This window comes from Hermetia illucens, chromosome 4 (assembly GCF_905115235.1).
Source record: "Hermetia illucens chromosome 4, iHerIll2.2.curated.20191125, whole genome shotgun sequence".
In the NCBI taxonomy this organism is placed as follows: Eukaryota; Metazoa; Arthropoda; class Insecta; order Diptera; family Stratiomyidae; genus Hermetia; species Hermetia illucens.
Window position 1 is genome coordinate 79,502,123 of NC_051852.1, and position 22,805 is coordinate 79,524,927.

The following is a 22,805-nucleotide window of genomic DNA, read 5'->3' on the forward strand; positions in this document are numbered from 1 at the left end:
TCATTTCCCGCAGAATCTCGGATCTTGCTTGGGAGCGTTCAGTTCAACTTTCCCCGTCGCCTTCCTTGAGCCTCATCTCAACAAACATAATCAATTCTCATTGCTCAACCGCATCGCTGACCATTCGTTGGAAGCACAAGACATTCTAGTTAGAATGGAAAGTTCTATGCCAAATTTAGAAGCAATCTTACAGGAAGTCGATCAATTCGTTGAGTCCGATAAAACGTATCACGACGTCCCGCATATAATTGATGTTATTTTGCCCCTTCTTTGTGCATATTTGCCATTCTGGTGGGCCCAAGGCCCGGATAATGTCAGCCCTACTAGTGGAAACCACGTCACCATGGTAACAGCGGATCATATGAATCACCTTTTGAAAAATGTTCTCAAACTTATCAAGAAGAATATCGGCAACGAGAACGCTCCTTGGATGACGCGAATTGCGGCTTACACTCAACAAATTATTATCAACAGTTCTGAGGAATTATTGAAAGATCCCTTCCTACCGTTAGCTGAAAGAGTGAAAAAACGCACGGAGACTATGTTCCATAAAGAGGAAAGCTTGAGAGGCTTCATCAAGTCAGCAACAGACGATACTTCACAAGTTGAAACGCAGATTCAGGAAGACTGGCAGCTTCTAGTACGAGACATATACTCATTTTATCCACTTCTGATCAAGTACGTTGATCTACAACGTAATCACTGGCTGAAGGACAATGTTCCTGAAGCCGAAGAACTATATAACTACGTTGCGGAGATATTTAACATATGGTCTAAGTCCCAGTACTTCCTTAAAGAAGAGCAGAACTTTATTTCAACAAATGAAATTGATAACATGGCACTGATTATGCCCACAGCCACACGAAGATCCGCAACAGTTGTTGATGGAGCGCCCGTCACGGGTGGCAAAGTGAAAAAGAAGAAAAAGCACCGTGACAAGAAGCGCGATAAGGACAAAGAAGTCCAGGCCAGCTTGATGGTAGCATGTCTTAAGCGTCTCCTACCAGTAGGCTTGAATCTGTTCGCGGGTCGCGAACAAGAACTGGTTCAGCACTGCAAAGATCGCTATCTCAAAAAGATGCCTGAGTATGAGGTCATTGAATTTGCAAGGACTCAACTCACTCTTCCCGATAAGTTGGATCCAGCTGATGAAATGTCGTGGCAACACTATCTGTATTCAAAACTGGGCAAGAAAGAAGCCACCATTGAAGAAATTGCAGAAAAAGCATCAGCCGCAACCGGCGAGAAAAAAAGTGAGAAGGCTAAAATCGAAGACACCGTAGATCGAATCGTTGCTATGGCCAAAGTCCTCTATGGCCTCCATATGGTACGTAATTGAACTTTGAATGTAGTCTCTTATCTATCAATTCTCTATGATTTCCTATTTACTTATAATTTTCTCTCTTTTGTCTTCGCTATTATGTTTCATTTGTTTATCACCACCACCACTCTTCTATATTTTTTCACCATTCGGGATTATTATTATTACACCATATCAAATACAACAACTGCCACAGATCGACCACCCGCAACAGCAGAGCCGGAACGTCTATAGGAGTGTGGTTTCCATTCAAAGGAAGCGCGCTGTAATCGCTTGCTTCCGTCAAACATCACTTCATTCACTTCCAAGGTTATTATTGGTTTTTTTTAAATGCTATGTCCGTTGTCCATATCTGTTATGAATGCATAATTTGAACAGTCTATAGAGACTGGAGCAGACAACAAATAATAGATCCAGTTGAAGACGATCAAGATTAAGTGTCTGAATAATCTGCTCTAGTCTCAAAAACATCCCCCATTTGTTGCTAACTAAGATCCTTCACTTAATTTTTATGAATCTTTAAACCTGATGTACCTAACATTTGTAGCCTAATCACTTTATCTACTGTGTCTCTGATAGACATGCACCTGGTAATCGCACTTGTTTCAAGTTGTTGATTCGTGTCTGACAAATATTGCAGTTGAATACTAATCCCAACTAATTGTGTGTCCAAATTTTTGTTTGTCCTTTCCATAGGCATCGCGTCCTTGCCAAAAGCAAAGCGGCTGGAATCGCATCCTTTCAATGGCACGTCGACAAGCTGCTGTTTCATGTCTAAGAGCAAAGCATCTCTATCGTTTGAGCAGGTGCCTGCTTTGCAGAAATTAAATTCATTCCAAACTGCGGAAAGAAGTAGCTCGAAAAAGCATTCCCAGTTCCCCAGTAATTGTTCCTACTAATCTTAGTTAAAAATAAATATCCCTCTTCCCGGAAAAGGACTCTTCAGCTTTCTTGGTTCGAGTGATAACTTCAACTCACAAGTGAGCTGGGGAGTTCGCTAAAATAACTCGAGCTACTTCTTCCACTTGACAACCGCAATATCACATTCAGTTCCTCTATACTCATCACTAAATTTATATATTAATTAACGCCTCTATCAACAGACATCGTGCCTGTAATATTTTCGCGAGGTCATACTACGAACAATGGCTGCAGGAAGAGAACGTTGGACAAGAAGTTATGATCGAAGACTTGACCCAATCTTTTGAAGATGCTGAGAAAGCCAAGAAAGAGGAGACTGACGAGGAAGGTAAACCAGACCCTCTTACCCAGTTAGTTACAACATTTTGCCGCGGAGCAATGACCGAGAGAAGTGGCGCTCTACAAGAAGATCCTTTATACATGTCTTACGCGCAAATCGCCGCCAAATCTTGCGGCGAGGAGGATGAAGAAGGCGGTGATGAAGAGGGCGGTGAAGAGGGCGAAGGAACTAGTATACATGTAAGTGAATACATAGTTTGTATTGAGAATATTTAATTTGTAACAACATTTCTATTTTTATCTACCTTTTAAACGCTTACTAACCCAGAAAACAATCAATAAATTGATGGTGAGATTTTCAATTATACCACCTATGTATTATATATCTAACAAGAAATATGAATTATTGAGTACGGATCAGAGCTAAATTGAAGGAATTAGAAAAATGGTTTAGCCCATCAACTACGGGTCCAAAATAAATAATGAAAAAGTCTGATCCCTGTTCAATGAAAAAATAGTATTTAATATCCAAAGTAATCAAATTTCCAATCTCGACAGGAACAAGAAATGGAGAAACAAAAACTTCTTTTCCACCAAGCCCGCTTGGCCAACCGTGGTGTCGCGGAAATGGTTCTCCTACACATATCAGCATCAAAGGGATTACCGTCCGATATGGTTATGACAACACTTAATCTGGGAATTGCTATCTTGCGAGGTGGCAACATTGACATTCAGATGGGCATGCTTAATCATTTAAAGGAGAAAAAGGACGTTGGCTTCTTCACATCAATAGCAGGACTTATGAATTCGTGCAGCGTTTTGGACTTGGATGCATTCGAGAGGAATACTAAAGCTGAAGGTTAGTAGAAAACTTTTTGTGGAAGTTCCCATCGTCTAAAAAGTGGCAAGTACGTTACGTTAAGTCAAGCGCTTGATTTCATTCCAATGGAAATCCCAATGCAAAAGTGCTAATTACAAGATAAATTAAAAATCTGAACATGGTATATACTATTCACGTAGTATCAAGCTACAATCAGGTCTAACCCTTTTAAAAGTCATCCAAATCTATCCAGAAGTGAACCTTTTTTCTCATGATCCGCCGGTAAACTATCCACCCAATAAATGAAGTTAAAGATGAGGATTCAATGTCTACTCTCTCCGATACATACATATTCGAACTGAAGTGTAAACACTTTTCCATGGATCCTTTAGTTATCTTAGGAACAGTATCCGAGACTTATAAAAAAGTATCTAGGTAACGATAGATTTCTATTCTCCATAGAAATCTTTTGCAGATTTTCTTCCGTGCTCTTCGGGATTCTTTTGCAATCGAGTCGAGGCATAAGAAAAATTGCACAGAATCACAACATTTTTCAAGTTCGTTTCTCTCAGTATATTCATCCGAAATAATGCGCCACCCTAGCATTTATTTAGTACTTTTAACGTGAGCATAAAAGGGGTTTCCAAAATATAATATAATGGAATCCCGATAATTCGTATATCGATTATTTCTAATTCCGGCTAATTCGTACAAATTTGCGGTCCCCAGAGTTAATTTTCTTTATTTTGCACTCCCTATAATTTGTAATCCCGGATATTTCATACCAAAGCGTCAGTGCCTTGACGATACGAGTTATCGGGATTCTACTGTAATATAATATTTTTCACTTTAATTGAGCAGATATCAGTATAGAGGTATTTTGAGGCCTTCATGTTATGTAGGTAAACCATGGTAATTGTTTTCCAGGTTAATTAAGTGGGTGAGAATTAGAATGACCCGTTAACTCTACCATTTTGCAATTGATGTCAAAACTAAAATCTGGATCGATAGATAAGTAGGTATCAGTGACCGACGTAACCAATTAGCACTGTGTTGCCCCATTATAATGCCGCAAACTCTTAAGACCGTGACTGCTGTTATGAGAGCAGTGAGGCAGAGTCCAGCCGGCTCGGATCTTCAGGGCCAGCCCGTAGCATTCACGAAGGAAAGCAGCTCTCCCGCCCTGCAGCTAAAAATCTCTCTGAACTCCCCAAAAGAATAGTTTACCCAGTGTCCGTAGCCTGACACTAGCTAGAGTTTGGCACAGCTGGTAAGCCTTCGCCATCTAAGGCCCGCGGCTGCTAAGTAGTGCGAGTAGACTCCGCTCTTGGCAGCCGCCAGCGAGACACCGACTGTATCCGCCGAAGGGCTGCCAACCGCAGAGCCCCGCCTGGCCAATCCGTCAGCCCGCTCATTCCCCTCTATGTTCCTATGTCCGGGAACTCAGAGGAGGATAACCTTGAACTTGCCGTCTAGACTGTTCAGCGCGTCTCTGCACTGCCCCATCAGCCCGAAGGATGTCGTTGCTGAGTACAAGGCCTTGATTGTCACTTGGCTGTCGGTCAGAATGGCTATGTTACGCTTGAGGCTCGGATCACGCTCCACCCATCAACAGACTCAGTATCGCCAGTACTTCCACTTGGAACACACTGGCGAAACTTGGGAGACAATACGACTCGAATACACTGTGTCCAGAAGCACGTATTCTGACGACGACACGAGGGGGGGGGGGGGGGGGGAAGATGCGGGAGTACATTGAGAGCATATGCTGGACAGGACAGCAGAGCCCCAGTTGCACCTGCACACGCGGTCCTTGAATCCTATTAAGTTTCATCCTATTGTATTTTTTGCTCAAAACGTGCCACCATACGACAGACTCGTACGTTAGAACACACCACAACGGCGTACATCCAGAGAATCATCCTTCGCCGGAGACTCCATTTCATTCCAAAGGTTCTCTTGCAGGCATAGAAGGCTATAGAGGCCTTCTTAACCCTCAATTCTATATTCAATCTCCAATTTAGTTTTGGATCCAGGATTACATCCAGATACTTCACATTGGAGGAAAGAACCAATCTTTTTTCATTCAGCCGTGGTAGGTAGAATTCGGGTATACTTGGTTTGGTGGTGAATAGCATCAGTTCCGTTTTGGTTGGGTTTATGCCGAGTCCACATTTTGCGGCTCATAGGCACACCTTTCGCAACGCTCCTTCCATGATATCACTCATAATGGACGGAAACATCCCTGACACTAATATTACCAAGCCGTCAGCATACGCCACAAAGCCAATATTCGTAAAATTTCGTCCATTACTATTAACCAGAGCACCGGAGAGAGGACGCTACCCTGGGGCGTGCCACTGTTCACAGCTCTGGTCAAGTAGTTGCCTCCCAGATCCGACTAGAATATCCAATGCGTAAGATACCCCTCCAATCCAATACTGGTCAAGGTTTCCTTGATGGAATTGGTATTAACGTTGTTGAAAGCTCCGTCTATAGCCAAGAAGGGAGCTACTGTATACTGCTTGCACTGCAGTGACCGCTCAACCATGCCAATTACCTGGTGGAGAGTGATTTCTGCGGGTTTTCCTTTGTGGTAGGCATGCTGGGACTTGAAGAAAGGCGTTCTCTCCATAATCGTCCTTAAGGGGTCATCCCGTTTGAATGTCGTTTTTTTGGCTTTTTTTAGACATTTTTTTTTTAAGAACTGGATCAAGATACAAATACGAATTTTTCACCATAAATTTATTAATATCTTCAGCGTACATAGTAATTTTCCCAAACCGATCACATATTTCGTTATTGAAATACAAAGCAATTTATACTCCCATCTCCAAAAAAAGGTGTTTTTCTGCGGCCACGCTAGGGGGTACTTTGCCCATATATTCTACACTATATCTAGATACAATTGGTCTTTTCGTTAAACAAATAAAACTTATGTACCTATATTTTGGAAATTCGCTGGATGCACTGTCGTGCTAAAGCAGCTCTATTTTTCTTCTCTTCTTTTTCTTCCTAAATCGTCTTCATTTAACAGTGCCCACTGTTACATTACCGCGGATCCTTACATAGTTCAAAGATATTTCTCCTATAATATCAGCGCGCAAGCATCTTACTTTAGGTTTATTAGGTACATAAGGCAATAAAATATAGAATATTAACTGATAGTATTATATATGCATTGACATACCCTTGCTTTTAATATGTTAACCGTTACTAGCGTTTTTACTAATCAATCAATGCAGTCAGCAATTTAAATCTCATACACAGACGTCTAACTTGTTTAATGTTTCTACTAATAGAGCTTCCCTTCAAAATTAACTTTTTAAAATCAATTGTGTTGATTAATTTTGAAATTTTGTATTATCAAGCCTTACATACAACCGATTTCGAAAGTTTATAACCAACCCTTAAAAATGTCACTTATCTCTTAATTTCTCTCTATTTATATTTATCCTCGATAAATTTATGCATCAATCAATACCAATCAATCTCCCACAAATCACCAACACCAAATTTCGAATAACTCGGGGAATTGACTTGACCGAAATCAACCAAATGAACGTCATATGCACGATTGGCATCTTCCCTCCTGTGCGCATCAATCATAAAAAATGTCATCATTTCCTATCCATCTTTGTAATCAAATATACCTACTCTATTGGATGTTGACTGCTTTAATGCTTGCTCTGGCTGGAAACCAAAACAACCGTTCCAAATTAATTAAACCAATAATCCGTGCACGATAACTGGTGAACTTCCGAAAACCAACCTCTAAAAATCACCCGGACATCCAAAACTTCCCCCACCCCGATTGTTATGTGAAATTTTTGGCAAAAAACAAAACGAAAAAAGAGTACATTCCAAGTGCGGGTGCAGGTTTGGGAGTTGGATCCGAAGGAGCTGCTGGCGAGAAGAATATGCACGACGCAGAGTTTACTTGTGCTTTGTTCCGCTTCATACAGCTGACGTGCGAAGGGCACAACTTAGGTAATATCCGATGGTCAATACTGCTTCTCTCGCAAATCTAATGAACCTACTTCCTCTCCAGAATGGCAGAACTACTTGAGAACTCAAGCCGGAAACACAACCACGGTAAATGTTGTAATCTGCACCGTTGATTACCTGCTAAGGCTTCAGGAATCCATAATGGACTTCTACTGGCACTACTCTAGCAAAGAGATCATTGATCCTGCTGGAAAAGCCAACTTCTTTAAAGCCATTGAAGTCGCTAGCCAAGTATTCAACACCCTGACTGAAGTCATCCAAGGTCCATGCCCACTAAATCAACAGGCCCTAGCACATTCAAGATTGTGGGATGCTGTCGGCGGTTTCCTCTTTCTCTTCTCTCATATGCAGGAGAAGCTGTCAAAACATTCGAGCCAGGTGGATTTACTTAAGGAACTACTTAACTTGCAAAAGGACATGATTACAATGATGCTGTCCATGCTTGAGGGCAATGTTGTCAATGGTAAGTTATCCAAATCAAGACGTACAATTTTTCTAATTGGTCTCTCTTCTACTTCCAAGGAACCATTGGTAAACAAATGGTGGATACATTGGTCGAATCCGCGTCCAATGTCGAGCTGATTTTGAAGTATTTCGATATGTTCCTCAAATTGAAGGATCTAATCGAATCGGCAAGTTTCCAGGAGGTCGATCCAAACAGTGAAGGATGGGTTACGCCAAAGGATTTCAGAGAAAAAATGGAACAGCAAAAAAGCTATACCACGTAAATTCATTTCAATATATTGTTTCACCATATATTTTTCAAATTAAAAACTTTTCTTATTGATAGCGAGGAAATGGACTTCCTCCTGGCCTGCTGCGAACGCAATCACGACGGCAAAATCGATTATGTCGGTTTCGTAGATCGTTTCCACGAACCTTCTAAGGAAATCGGCTTCAACTTAGCAGTTCTTCTGACAAATCTAAGTGAGCACATGCCAAATGAACCACGTCTCGCGAGATTCCTCGAAACAGCCGGGTCGGTGTTGAACTATTTTGAGCCATTCTTGGGTCGTATTGAAATTTTGGGCAGCTCCAAACGTATTGAACGGGTTTACTTCGAAATCAAAGAATCGAATATTGAGCAATGGGAGAAACCACAAATTAAAGAGTCAAAGAGAGCCTTCTTCTATTCAATCGTTACTGAGGGAGGCGATAAGGAGAAACTAGAAGCATTTGTCAACTTCTGTGAAGATGCTATCTTTGAAATGACCCACGCTTCAGGTTTGATGGCTACAGAGGACAGTGGAAGCAACATAAAGAGAGAAGCAGCGTATAGTTCGTACATGAGTGAGGAAGAAGAAGAACGAGCGGCTCGTGATCCCTTCCGAAGAGGAACTCAAGCTGTAAAAGACGGACTGAAATATTTCATTCACATGCTAAGCCCCACTAACATTAAACATCAAATAGGCGTGATGCAAACAAAGACAATTCCGGAAATTATTATTGGATTCTTCAAAATGATCTTCTATGCTTTCTACTACGCAGGTTACGGAAACTGCATGATCGTCAAGTACATTTTCAACATCCTTATGTCTCTAATGCGAGGACCGGCTACCGAAGAAGTGGAATTACCAGCTATTGAGCCAGAAGATAAATTCTCTGCAAGAGCACTGCCGCCCCTTCCGCTCGAAGAACCACCTGGCACAGTTCAAGCGTTTGGCGTAGATATTAGCAAAGAAGATAACGGACAATATAAAGTAGTTTTGCATGAATCGCCTGCAATTAGCCCCACTTCTTCGGTAGAAGAAACTGGGGAAAGCAGCCCTGAAGAAAGTGGAACAACTGAACAGCAACAAGAAGGAGACGGAAGTGAGCCGATAACATTGGTTGATCTTTTGGGAGGTGATGCAGCCAAACGTGCCGCGCAAGAACGATCCGAAGCACAAAAAGTACAAGAAGCTGCCATGGCTTCCATCGAAGCTGAAGCTAAAAAGTCAGCAGCTACTGCCACAGAAACTCCTGCTGTCAACCAAATCGACTTATCACAATACACTCATCGGGCTGTTAGCTTTCTGGCCAGGAATTTCTACAACCTCAAATACGTTGCTTTGGTATTGGCTTTCGGAATAAATTTCATGTTGCTCTTCTATAAGGTAGTGAACTTTGGTGGCGACGAGGAAGGTTCAGGTGATGGCGATGGAGACTTATTCATGGGGTCGGGATCTGGAGGAGGTATTGCTTCTTCTGGATTAGGATCTGGTGAGGGGTCAGGAGACGGAGAGGATGAGGACGCACTGGAAGCGGTGATAGTAGACGAGCATTACTTCTATATGGCACACGTACTGCGGATAGCTGCGATGCTGCACAGCATAGTATCGCTTTGCATGCTGATTGCTTATTACCATCTAAAAGTCCCCCTAGCCATATTCAAACGAGAAAAGGAAATCGCTCGGCGCTTAGAATTTGATGGCCTCTTCATTGTTGAACAGCCAGAGGATGATGATTTCAAATCACATTGGGATAAACTAGTCATATCGGCTAAATCCTTCCCTGTGAACTATTGGGACAAATTTGTTAAGAAGAAAGTCAGGCAGAAGTACAGTGAAACGTATGACTTTGATTCCATCTCAAACTTACTTGGAATGGAAAAAAGCGCATTCACCGCACAAGAATCTGAGGAAGGAGGGTTGTTCAACTACATCATCAATATTGATTGGCGTTACCAGATTTGGAAGGCTGGAGTGACCATTACAGACAATGCTTTCCTGTACTCTTTGTGGTACTTTACTTTCTCCATCCTAGGAAACTTCAACAATTTCTTCTTCGCTGCTCATCTTCTGGATGTCGCCGTCGGTTTCAAAACGCTAAGAACGATCCTGCAATCTGTAACGCACAACGGAAAGCAGCTCGTTTTGACCGTAATGCTCCTCACAATTGTAGTCTACATTTACACTGTAATCGCTTTTAACTTCTTCCGTAAATTCTACGTTCAGGAAGAGGATGAAGAGGTAGAAAGAAAGTGCCACGACATGTTGACCTGTTTTGTCTTCCATTTGTACAAAGGCGTCCGAGCGGGTGGCGGTATCGGTGATGAAATCGGTGATCCTGATGGCGATCCTTATGAAGTCTATCGTATCATTTTCGACATTACTTTCTTCTTCTTCGTTATTGTCATTCTCTTGGCCATCATCCAAGGTTTGATTATTGATGCTTTCGGTGAACTCCGTGACCAACTTGAATCCGTCAAGGATGACATGGAGTCTAATTGCTTCATTTGCGGCATAGGGAAGGACTATTTCGACAAAGTACCGCATGGGTTCGATACACACGTTCAACAAGAACATAATTTGGCCAACTACATGTTCTTCCTCATGCACTTGATTAACAAGCCGGATACTGAGTATACGGGCCAAGAGACCTATGTATGGAATATGTACCAGCAGCGAAGTTGGGACTTCTTCCCAGTCGGCGACTGCTTCCGTAAGCAATATGAGGATGAACTGGGTGGCGGTGGAGGTGGTTAGAGACCATAAAAATCTCAATTAGTACCTAACTTTTTTATAGCAATATCTAAACAATGTAAAAACCCCAATTGAATCCACCGCGTCAATTTATAGATTTTGGACTTTACATACTACTTTAGGGAAATATTTATTCATTTGATTCTAATTGAATTTTACTTAATAAGGAAGAGCAAATATTTCAAAAGAGATTCGAAATGTATCTGCATGAGCGATTGATTTCGCTAAATGTTGTCCGGCAAGCAGAATGCTATTCACATGGAAACGTCTTTCATAATAATAGTAAAAAGTCAATGAAGAAAAATCTTTAATTTAGTTTTCTGTAATTAAAAGTAAAAAAATGAACGATAAAATTAGTTTTGGAGCGCAGTGAAATGCCAACCCGAATATCAGGCGGTAAAATAAAACAATCAAAACATTCTCTTTTATAAAATCAAATTAATCCTTATCCAGCCTTCATCATCAAAAAACAGATTTAAGGAGGGATATATTCAAATCGCAAGTTTGGAAGCTTGTAAAGGCGTCCGTCCTTACTTTAAGCTAGTCTTTCGAGTTTTCCACCTTCATAGAATTCTCAATGCATTTCGCATAGTTTGCAAGTTCGCTTTTCGTTTTTTCAGTTCAATCTTAATCTATTTCAAACTAAACGCATTTTAGGAATAGAAATGCTCTGAAGATGTAAAAAGTAAGTCAGTTTTATGTATTTCTGTTTATTTCGTTGTTTGTCAATACTTTAATCCAATATGCATAGACAGTGAGATACTTGAGACGGATGCTTGCTGTTGTTCATCATTTTAAATATATTTATGTCAAATGAAATTTTATGCCAGTTGAAAAGTCTAATTAAATAAACATTTTAAAAAATTCGTCTATCATAAAACTGGTCTTCTTTGCGTAGAAGTTGTTTTCTCTTTCACGTTGTTCATCGAATATTGGAGTAAACCTGGACCCCCAGAGCATTTTGACAACGTCGAAATTAATAATACTGTATCACCATTCAAAACGTTGACTCACAAAAATAACCGCAGACCGGACCATCCCACATCAACGGAACCGTGGCGTTTATTTTGCTGGGAGAGGTGCTTAGATCGTCGCGGAATTGAAGAGCATAGCGTGAAGTAGAAATCATTGAACAGTCCGTTGAGCCAACAGCCTCTAAGAAGTGGAAGCTGACTTCGACGACGTCACCGCAGGGAGCCGGAGCCGCCGGCAAGGATCATCCGCACGCTCAGGAGCCCCAACCTCAAAAACGCTGTCAGTGCAAGCCGCCGCAAGGAAAAAGTTGTAAAAAGGAGGAAGGAATATGTCATTCCGTGTCCTGAATTACTACATAGTTAAAGAATAAATAAATATTGAACCGCCGCATTTTTGGCTTGCGCGTCATGCGACCGCTCCCGGGTGCTTCGGTGGATTTTGCTGAAGTGTGATTTTTTTTTGCCTTTCGTACGGGCATTTGGGGGTGCGGTCTGCCGTCGTCAAATTAAGGTCTGTTCAAATTCAGTACAGCCGCGTCCTCGACTCATCTCGCATCGTTTAACTTAGCTATTGTCATGTCTCTGGACAACAAAGAAGCGGCAGGCCCATCGGACCCTCAAGTGACCGCCCTCGCTGTGCGAGTGCCCCCTTTTTGGCAGAGGAACCCGGAGCTGTGGATGAGGAGACCATCCTCCTGGTGGCAGATATTGTCAAAACGGCCTCCTATAATGTGCTAATAACAGAACTAATTAAGCGCCTGTCGGTAAGTGAATCAGCTAAGCTGGATCACTTGCTGGCAGGTTTGACGTTGGGCGACCGAACTGCCAGCCAATTGCTTCGCGAAATGAGGCAATTGGGTGGGAGCAAGATCGACGACGACTGAAGTCGCTCTGGCTTCAAAGACTTCTGGAGAGCACCCAGGGTGTCCTCGGGCGCGTCTCCGGTTCTTGGGAGGCATGAGATGCAGGCGCGTCCCACGATAGCGGCCGTTCAGCTCAGCGCTCGGGCAGCAGGTCGCGAGTTCGCTCGCGGTCTACCGCCCGAAAAGGGCTATCGGGTAGCAGATCGTCAGGAGAGCCTACGGACCCAAGCATTTGCTGGTAATATTGTAGATTTGGCGAAAAAGCTACCAGATGTACGTTCTTCTATCTTCTCAAAGGTGCGTCCTCTACCATCCCCCAAAGTTGGCTATTGCACGGAAAGAATTCGAGCAACTTATGCAACAGGTGTCCGGATAGCTGCGTGGTTAGAGCACAAGGCTGTCATACGGAAGATCGCGGTTCAAATCTTACTGATGACGTCGGACACCAGTCGACTCAGCTGTGAATGAGTACCTGAGTCAAATCAGGATAATAATCTCGGGCGAGCGCAATGCTGACTACATTGCCTCCTACAGGCTACCCTGTAGTGTACCCTTACGGTCTTGGATGCAGTGTTCTAACACACTTCGAGGCCTTGATCCAATATGGATTGCTGCGTCAAACAGCTGTTGGTCTTTCCCACTCCATATGGTCCATAAACCAAACGGGATTATAGAAGGCTAAACGCACAGACTGTTCCTGACCCATATCCGATTCCACTCATCCACGACTTTGCGCATCATCTCGCAAACTGCCGCATCTTTTCAACCTTGGATTTAACCAAGGCGTAACACCAAATCCCTGTAGCTCCAGAAGACATTCCAAAGACGGCAATATGCATACCCTTTGGACTCTTCGAGTTTACGCGGGTGACTTTAGGGTTGTGCAATGCGGCGCAAACCTTTCAAAGGTTCATCCACTCGGTCCTGCGAAAACTCGACTTCTGTTTCGAGTATTTGGATGATGTTTTGGTCGTTTCTTCCACTGAATCTGAACACTTAGCCCATCTCGAGACCATTTTTCAACGTCTCCTTGAGGCCGGTTTAGTCCTAAACGTTGATAAATGCAAGTTTCTCCAGACACAGGTGAGATTCCCCGGCCACTTCATTTCCCATGACGGAATACAGCCCGACCAAGACAAGGTGCAAGCGATCTCAAGCATCCCGCGTCCGAAAACTGTTAAAGAGTTGCGGAGGTTCTTGGGTATGCTAAACTTCTATCGTCGTTTCCTGCCCAAGGCCGTCCAATACCAGTCCGTTTTGAACGAGTACTTGGTGGCCACAAAACAAACACACGAGAGATTGTGTGGTCTGAAGAGGCTGTCCGGGCGTTTGACATTTCCTCGACAAAATGCACTCCTACCCGTTCTTTTCATGCCTCTGACATCGCAGTAGGCGCTGCTCTTCGCCAAAAGGTGAATCAAGTCTGGCAGCCGTTGAGCTTTTTCTCTAAACAGTTGAACCCCGCTCAACGGAACTACAGAACCTACGATCGATAACTGCTCGCTGCGTACTTGAGCATTAAATACTTCTCCCTAGAAGGCAAGCCGTTCACAATGTCCACAGACCATAAGTCTCTCACGTATGCTTTAAAACAAAAGCCCGACAAAGCGTCCCCTCGTTAGCTTCGACACCTAAGCTTTATAAGCCAGTTCACGTCCGACATACAGCACGTGCCCGGCAAGGACAACATAGTTGCTGACGCTTTGTCTCGTGTCTCCGAGGTAAAAATCCCCGCCTCACTCGACTTCTCGGCTATCGCCAAGACGCAGGAGGATTACGCAGTGCTTCAGAGCCTCAAATCCAACCCCAAACACAAATTTCGAGAGTTGCCCATCTTCGGCTCGAACCTCTCTCTCTGCTGCGAGTACTCGGAAAAGGGGTCCCGGCCATACATTCCGACCACCTTTCGCAAGGAAGTGTTCCACGCAGTTCATGACTTAGCGCATCCAGTCATCAGGATGACAAATCGGTTAGTCACCGAAAAATACTTCTGTCCCTCCATGAATAAGGACATCAACTCCTGGGCCAGAGAGTGCATCGCATGCCAGAAGTGTAAGGTCACCAGGCATGTAAGGAAAGAAGGGGGCTCATTCCTACGCACTAGCAAGCAATTCCACACAATACACTTTGACATCGTAGGCCCTTTGCGAGACTCGCACGATTTCAAATATTGCCTCACAATCGTCGACAGGTTTACGCGGTGGCCTGAAGCAATACCTCTGAAGAGCATTACGGCGCAATCTTGTGCCGAAGCCCTCTGTCGAGAGTGGATCCCTCGTTTTGGTGTCTCTGCAGTAACACTGACCAGGGAATGCACTTTGAGTTTTTTCATACCACCCGCAATCCAAAGGATGCTAGAGCATTGGCATTATGGCCATAATGGCCCGCGACGATCCGTCCTGGACTCAAGTCTTGCCTCTCGTCCTACTTGGCCTCCGAACAACGCGCCGAGAGGAATTTGCTGCCAGCCCCGCCTTTCTGTCTGTCTTTGTTGTTGAATATTTTTTCCTCAAAGCATGCGAAAGTGGAGAAGGTTATAATTTTCATTAATGCAATAATTTAACACATACATATAGTTTGGCTTCGCGTCAAAGGATCGCTACCCTAAATGAAGTATAGTTTCCGACATCGTAACATCACAATTACGGCGTAGTTTGTACTGTCTATGTGCCAAGGAAAATATAAATTTACAACAGCGCAGTCAAACGGATTTCAGAATCTATTGCTTTTCAGCTGAACGATAGCCACTGAAACGGAAGACGGTAAAACTCAGGTTTTCATTGTAGGCTCAAAATATCGGAAAAATGCAATATAGTCTGAATTAGTTTGGCGCCTCTCCCATATTTCCATTTCTATGCGGAGGCGGAATCCACGCGAACACTTCACTGAATACTATTTCGGGTTTCAAAATGCTTCCAAATATTTTATCTTGATGGATTCAGTCGAAGAGTCATACCCAAGTCGCTTTCAACTCTCGCCTTTTTACTTGCTTGCATAAAATTTGCTCTTTGTCTTTTATGTTTACTAAAGTTTCAACTTCTAATTAAACTTTTGAAAGAAAATATGCAAATCAGACATTATCATCATCAACGGCGCAAACACCGGTATCCGGTCTAGGCCTGCCTTAAGGGGGTCAACCCTTGTGAAGGCCTTTTTTTGGACATTTTTTGTGAAGAACAGGATGAAGATACAAATACAAAAATTTCACCATATATTTATTAATATCTTCAGCGTGCATAGAAATAGACAAAGAAATAGAGAAATTTATACACCCATCTCAAAAAAAGGTGTTATTCTGCTGCCACGCTAGAGGGCGCTGCGATCATCTTAAAGAAAAAAGTAAATGGAATTTTAACGTCCAGACTTAACTACAGTCCGCAAACTAGGATTGTTAAAAAGTATTAAAAGCTAAATTTTTGGTGCCGTGTTAAACTTTTTTTTTGAATTTTGGTGCTTTTTCACGGCTTCTTCAATGAATAAAAAAAAACTACTGAATGAATCGCAATTATCCTAGTTTGCAGACCGTAGAAATATGTTCTAAATAAGTTGTGAAAATTTCAAAGAAACTCGTTGGATAGATTTTGGGCTATGGTGGCAGTCGATTTTCAACATGCATTTTCCAGAAAAACGCATTTAAAAAGTAGAATTCCACTTTTGCGATAAAACCTTAACTGGCCATGAATCTGCTTTACCTAGTCCATAAACCTTAAGGTTTCTTCAAGAAACAAATGTACAGCCTTGGCTTCAATTCTTGTCCTTTTAGCGAAGTCATTCGGACCGATAAATACGAACTTTATTACGGCGATCGACATAAATCGGGCATATGACTTATCACGTGTTTAACACTATAATTTCCGAACGACTCCGAGTATCAAAAAATCACTTTGTCCACATATTCTACACTATATCTAGATATAATTCGTGCAAAAAAAATTCGATTCCGCGGATTCGACACACGGGATGACCCCCTTAATAAGGAACTCCAGACATCCCGGTTTTACGCCGAGGTCCACCAATTCGATATCCCTAAAAGCTGTCTGGCATCCTGACTTACGCCATCGCTCCATCTCAGGCAGGGTCTGCCTCATCTTCTTTTTCTTTTTCTACCATAGATATTGCCCTTATAGACTTTTCGGGCTGGATCATCCTCATCCATACGGATTAAGTGACCCGCCCACCGTAACCTATTGAGCCGCATTTTGTCCACAACTTGACGGCCATGGTATCGCTCATAGATTTCGTCGTTATGTACTTTACTGAATCGTCCATCTTCATGTAGGGGGCCGAAAATTCTTCTCTCGAACACGGCCGAGAATTCGCAATTCTTCTTGCTAAGAACTCAAGTTTCCGAGGAATACATGGGGACTGGCAAGATCATTGTCTTGTACAGTAAGAGCTTTGGTGAGGCGTTTCGAGCGGAACAGTTTTTGTAAGCTGAAATAGGCTCTGTTGGCTGACAACAACCGTGCGCGGATTTCATCATCATAGCTGCTATCGGTTGTGATTTTCGACCCTAGATAGGAGAAATTATCAACGGTCTCAAAGTTGTATTCTCCTACCTTTATTCTTCCCCTTTGACCAGTGTAGATTTTGTGGTTGTTGGTTGGTTCGTTTTCGGTACTGACGTTGCCACCATGTATTTTGTCTTGCCTTCATTGATGTGCAGCCCAAGATCCCGTCTCAATGGCCGCCTGCTCGATCTGGACGAAGGCAGTTTGTACGTCTCGGGTCGTTCTTGCCATGATGTCGATATCGTCAGCATAGACCAGTAGTTGGGTGGACTTAAAGAGGATCGTACCTCTTGCATTTATCTCAGCATCACGGATCACTTTCTCCAGGGCCAGGTTAAAGAGGACGCGTGATAGGGCATCCTCTTGTCGTAGACCGTTGTTGATGTCGAATGGTCTTGAGAGGGATCCTGTTCTTTTATCTGACCTCGCACATTAGTGAGGGTCAGTCTAGTCAGTCTCATTAATATCGTCGGGACACCGAATTCTCTCATGGCTGTGTACAGTTTTACCATGGCTATGCTATCATATCCGGCTTTAAAGTCGATGAAGAGATGGTGCAACCGATGTCCATATTCCAACAGTTTTTCCATCGCTTGCCGCGGACAGAAAATCTGATCTGTTGCTGATTTGCCTGGAGTGAAGCCTCTTTGGTATGGGCCAATGATGTTCTGGGCGTATTGGGCTATCCGGCCTAGCAAGATAGCGGAGAATATCTTATAGATGGTACTCAGCAACATGATACCTCTATAATTGCTGCACTGTGTGATATCTCCCTTTTTATGTATAAGACAGATCATGCCTCTTTGCCAGTCGTCAGGCATTGATTCGCTGTCTCACACCTTGAGCACAAGTTGCAAATCAGTGCTGGAATGAAATTAGAACTTTATCTCGTCATATCCTGTGGCAAATGTTATTTTATTACTTACACCGGCTGGCACGAGCGACATCCGCCGAAGTAGAAGGATACGTCGCTGAGTGCAGGTGCAGGCCTGAGGGATGGATATAGCTCTTTCAGTGTAAATACAAATTCGAGACAATTACACCGTGCCTATCTGCCCAGATACTGTATAATCTGAGTTGCCTCCAAATAGCAATGAGAGCACGAACTGATGGAAGGCATCTTTGTAATTGATATCTACCTGTTTTGATATTCGTCTTGTGATGGGAACTTATGAACAGTCACGTTATGTAGGATTGCAAGAGGTGGTTCGGGTTACACTCGTTCAGAATGTTTGAGTTGGTTATCGGTTGCGGTTCATGGAACTATCTCTTCCATCAGTGCCTTTATCACTGTGCATCCTTGCATTTGCCTACATAGGTTTCTAAACTGGTAAACTGAAGCTCATATTTGGTGCCTGCAATGCAGCAGATTATATGCCTGAGAGGTGAGCGGGAGATGACGGTAGAAAAGTTGTCATATTACCTCCAGACAAGAGAAAGGTAGAACTAAATGCGCTGCTGATGAAATCCTTTGAAAATTGAATGCACCATTTCAACTCAATTCAAATATCCATACCACCCCTTTTCACGAAAATCCATCATTAGCAATACTTTTAATAAAAGGAAAACTGGAGATTATCAATATTTTTCATGTTTTTACATTTAATGACTTTAAACTTCAATTCCAGTCAGTTATTTAAACAGCAATATTCAGGTTCAAAGGCAGTCACCATATGAAGCTTGACTTTTTCCTGGAACGATTGAAATTCATTTCGGAAGAATGTATGGTATTATTTTTATTCGGGAAATGAAGATCAATGATCTTCTTCGACTCATACAAAATAGAAATATATTCAATGCGTTTCTCCACAAAGAATCTGTGTACGAAGAATAATGTATACATTGACGGAACCCTCGTATGGGAGCTCGTACTGGCGATTGGACTACAAGACAAATCCAAGAAATGGAAGCTAGAAACGTGAACGGAATTGACTCGTTACCAGTTTATGGAATCAAATCTGTGCTGACCGAACACCGGGAACCAGAGAAAGCGCTAAATGGAAAATAAAATAATGTTTTGCGTTAAGTGACGAGACCTTTTGTGAATGAGCACAGAGGCACTGCTGCACCACCAAATGAAATATTCGAATCTACTAAAAACTTTTCCACAATCCTCGGAGTGCAATGTTGTTCAGAATCTCCGAAATTACATCGACGGTAGGCTTCGCGAAGGTCTCATTTCAAACAAAAAATCCTTGACTAAACGTCTTCTCGAATAAAGGAGAAAAATCCCAGCAGAATATATCTAAGCTTTGGTCAAATACTCGCCACTGCCCAGTGAAGGATGTATATGATGCTGAAAGTTTCCATACGGAGTATCAACTAGTCATTTTTTGAGTTTTTTATGTCATTATTACGATTTCTTAGCACTGTCCGGATTTCAATTTTGCATACGAAAATAGAATTTATTTTGTTTTTCGCCCTCAGAAAGGGTTTCATTTTATTTCTTTTCGTTGCTTGTTTTTGCATTGTATCCAATAGAGTGCACGTAAATTTCTCGAAAAAAAAACAAATACAACTCCTTTTCCCCCCTTTTCTGAGCAGTTATGTATTTCATACGACGGGGTCCGGATTTCACTAGAATCTTATAGGACGAAAGATCCACAAGACCGAGAGCCCGTGCCCTGATATTGTAGAAGTTATAAGCAACCATGCTGAGGCAATTAAGTTCCCAGGATTTAGGTGCGGTCATCTTACAGGGCGAGGTGGCAGAGCAGTTCATTAGGCAGAGTTTGGAAAGGTACACATATTAAGAAAGATTCGACGGAGAACGTTTTTTTTAACAAAAAAAGGTGGGATCAGATGAATGTCAGTTGAACAGCTTCAACACAGCAGTTTTGAAGGATATTTTTAACAAAGGAATATTGCTGGACTGGGGTAAAGTCGGAGGAGGCACCTAGGATAAAACCAGACATTTTGATGATGTCAACGAAGTGGCATTGAAATGAAGCTTGCCAGCGAAAATTACATTCAGGTAATGAAACGCGGTCAGTAATGAAAGGGGTTGCCCACCAAGAGAGTAGAAAAATAATGTGGGGGAAGGTGTAAGCAAGTAGCACATCCATCCAGTGTCATTTCCTGACATTTAGTGTCAATTGGTTAACCTAGCACCAACGGGCCAGAGCATCCAGGTTAGAATGTAAGAGCACAATCCAGCAGAGGCAAATAATTTAAGTCCTTCTGCGTAAAGCAAAGATAGGCAGGTGAGGATGGAGGAAAGGTATTTAATGAAAATAGGAGTAGTTTGGCGCAAGGATAAAACTTTAAGAAACACAAAAGGACGGAGGGAAGGAACGTGATGAGTAACCCTAGAAAGAACTCTGCAGGAACGATTTGATTGGTAGGAAAAGAGCCATGAGGTTGTGGCACGGCAGGATTCGCAGCATTCAAAATTTATTTCGAATGCGGACAAATAGATGGCGCGGAACTTTCCACTTTGTAGAACTCGCCACGGGAGTGGAGGACTAGCGGAGATAGTGTGCCATGAGTTGGGGGCAGAAAAAACACATGAAGCCAAATCAATCTTCTGCCTCCAGCCTGGAACAACGACGGATCTCTCGCGCTGTTAAAAGTGTCTCTATTATTCCTTTCGTAAATTAAGTTTGATTGTTTAAATAAAAAGTGTCTTTATTATTCCTTGCCTGTCGTAAATTAAGTTTGATTGTTAAATAAAAGTTCAATTCATAACGACGTCATTTGAAATTTATGATTAATCCGTGCTCTGGTCTCATCGTGTTTTTCCTTTCAAATAGATTGGAATTACACTTGGAAATCGTTAAGCAGTCTAGTGCAAATAGCACAAGGTGATTGAGGAGGGGAAGTTGAGGAGAATATTGTGGTTTACAATATCAAAGACTTTGGAGAAATCGGTGTAAATGGCATGTACCTTCTACCGTGAATTAAGGTATTTCGCAATGAGATTGTTAAAATCCAGAAGGTTTGGAGCAGTAGATGAATGTTTCACAAAACTATGCTGCTCTTTCATTATGAAATGACCGAACTGCGCAGAGAGCCCGACTGGTTGTCTGCGACTTCTTGAGAATTTTGGAGCAAAAAAGAAGAGATAGTAGTTCCCAGCGGAAATAGGGTTTTATATATAGTAAAGGTCTCTTTTCAAAGATGAGGAAAGTAGCATTCTTCAAGACCTCTGTTGACGATTATACACAAAGGGAAGGAGGAAGGAACTTAACTAAGGAAGGGGTAAGAAGAGGAATCGCAACAGATTTAGGAACCTTAATAAAATGTTGGATTCATTCAATCTCCGAAACTCCAATTGGTTTCATTTCATTTCAACTGCCTATGCGTACGATACAATCGTTCAAATGCCGTGTATATTGCTAATCAATATAGTACGGATACAGGGCAGTGATAGGCGTAACCCTTCTTTGTGGGAGCTTTGTTTTAAGCTGGTATGAATGTATATTTTTTTTTTGTCAAATAAAAAACTCACCGATAACTTCTTTGTAAATTTTCAAATCCTTACCACGTTAAGGCAAATTCACAAATGCCCACACTACATCCACAAATGCGCCGTAGTGTCTGAGAAGAAAATTTAAGCGCTCGTGGCAATGTGTTAACAATAAAGCGGTATACCGATTATATACGATGATTGCTTCTCTATTTACGCGCCCGCTTGGTATTTGAACCGCGTCTCACGACTAGCCGCGGCAGCCAACCGCCTAGGCCATTATAACGAATATATGATGGCGTTCGTTGGCTATTGAATAAGGAATTTTATCAAGTATTCTGTAGAGCTTGACTCAATGATTCCATGCATTAATGGTTTCGGTAAGTTGCAAAAAATAGTGGATTAAACATTAACATTACCTCGCCGACATCTAGCCATTATGCTTATCTAAGACGATTTTCGTACAACACCGACTTTTCATGTCACTATTTTATGCAAAAGGGGATCCATTCGAAGCGCCATATTTTACTCATTACGTTTATGCGGAACCACTTATCAAGCCTTTTCAGCTTCCCAAGCTGTTGCAAGTACAGACAACTAATAAGTGCACAATGCCTCTTAGAGATGCACGTGTGTCAGATTCTACCAGAAAGCGCAACTCTACATTGTCGATCGATGGTCCTGGCTGTCCAGGTGGCTCACTTTGAAAGGTCATGTCACCTGACCGAAACTTTACGAATCCCCGATGTGCGGATCCATACTTCTTTTTTCCCTCTACAAACACAATAATGTTTTAAATGAAAACGGCACCTTGATCAAATGTAGGACTATTATACGATACCACCACTTTGAGATATCAAACAGTTCACTATTTCACGATTTGATTGTGATTAGGTAATTAAGTGTAAAGGGCGAACAAATACTACTTTTCACTATTTGATTAGAAACTCCCCGTCGGACACCACCTTGTCATAATGAGGGAGCCTGCAGTAATTTACTACTACACTAAGAGTGTCCAAAACATATGAAGATGGAAGCAGCAGATTGTATCTCTTCAAATGGTAAGGAGCCACAGACTTCGAATTCACCCGCGATTTTGAACAATCAAGCCGCGGCCGAGGCACGGATGTTGGAGGCCTCACCAGATTCATTTTCTTCCGCAGAGAAATCTGTGGTCTCCACTTCAATTAAAAGCCCGTATCCAGTATGTACAGCACGGTAAGCCCGGAAGGAGAG

At 42.3% G+C, this 22,805-nt stretch overlaps 1 protein-coding gene across 15 annotated transcripts in view; it reads left to right on the forward strand.

Moving 5' to 3' along the window:
* LOC119654291 (ryanodine receptor) overlaps positions 1-11,688 on the forward strand; it is a 136,420-nt gene extending 124,732 nt beyond the window's left edge. For 8 of the 15 annotated variants that reach the window (XM_038059586.1, XM_038059592.1, XM_038059584.1 and 5 more), the window contains 8 exons: positions 14-1,327; positions 1,518-1,630; positions 2,425-2,761; positions 3,080-3,380; positions 7,221-7,331; positions 7,393-7,812; positions 7,872-8,073; positions 8,140-11,688. In XM_038059586.1, coding sequence (XP_037915514.1) covers positions 14-1,327; positions 1,518-1,630; positions 2,425-2,761; positions 3,080-3,380; positions 7,221-7,331; positions 7,393-7,812; positions 7,872-8,073; positions 8,140-10,816 — 5,475 coding nt within the window. In that variant the 3' untranslated portion in view covers positions 10,817-11,688. Of the gene's footprint in view, positions 1-13; positions 1,328-1,517; positions 1,631-2,017; positions 2,128-2,424; positions 2,762-2,849; positions 2,871-3,079; positions 3,381-7,196; positions 7,332-7,392; positions 7,813-7,871; positions 8,074-8,139 lie in introns of all 15 variants that reach the window. The other 7 variants (XM_038059581.1, XM_038059589.1, XM_038059595.1 and 4 more) reach the window with 6 other exon arrangements.
* Positions 11,689-22,805: the final 11,117 nt, after the last annotated feature.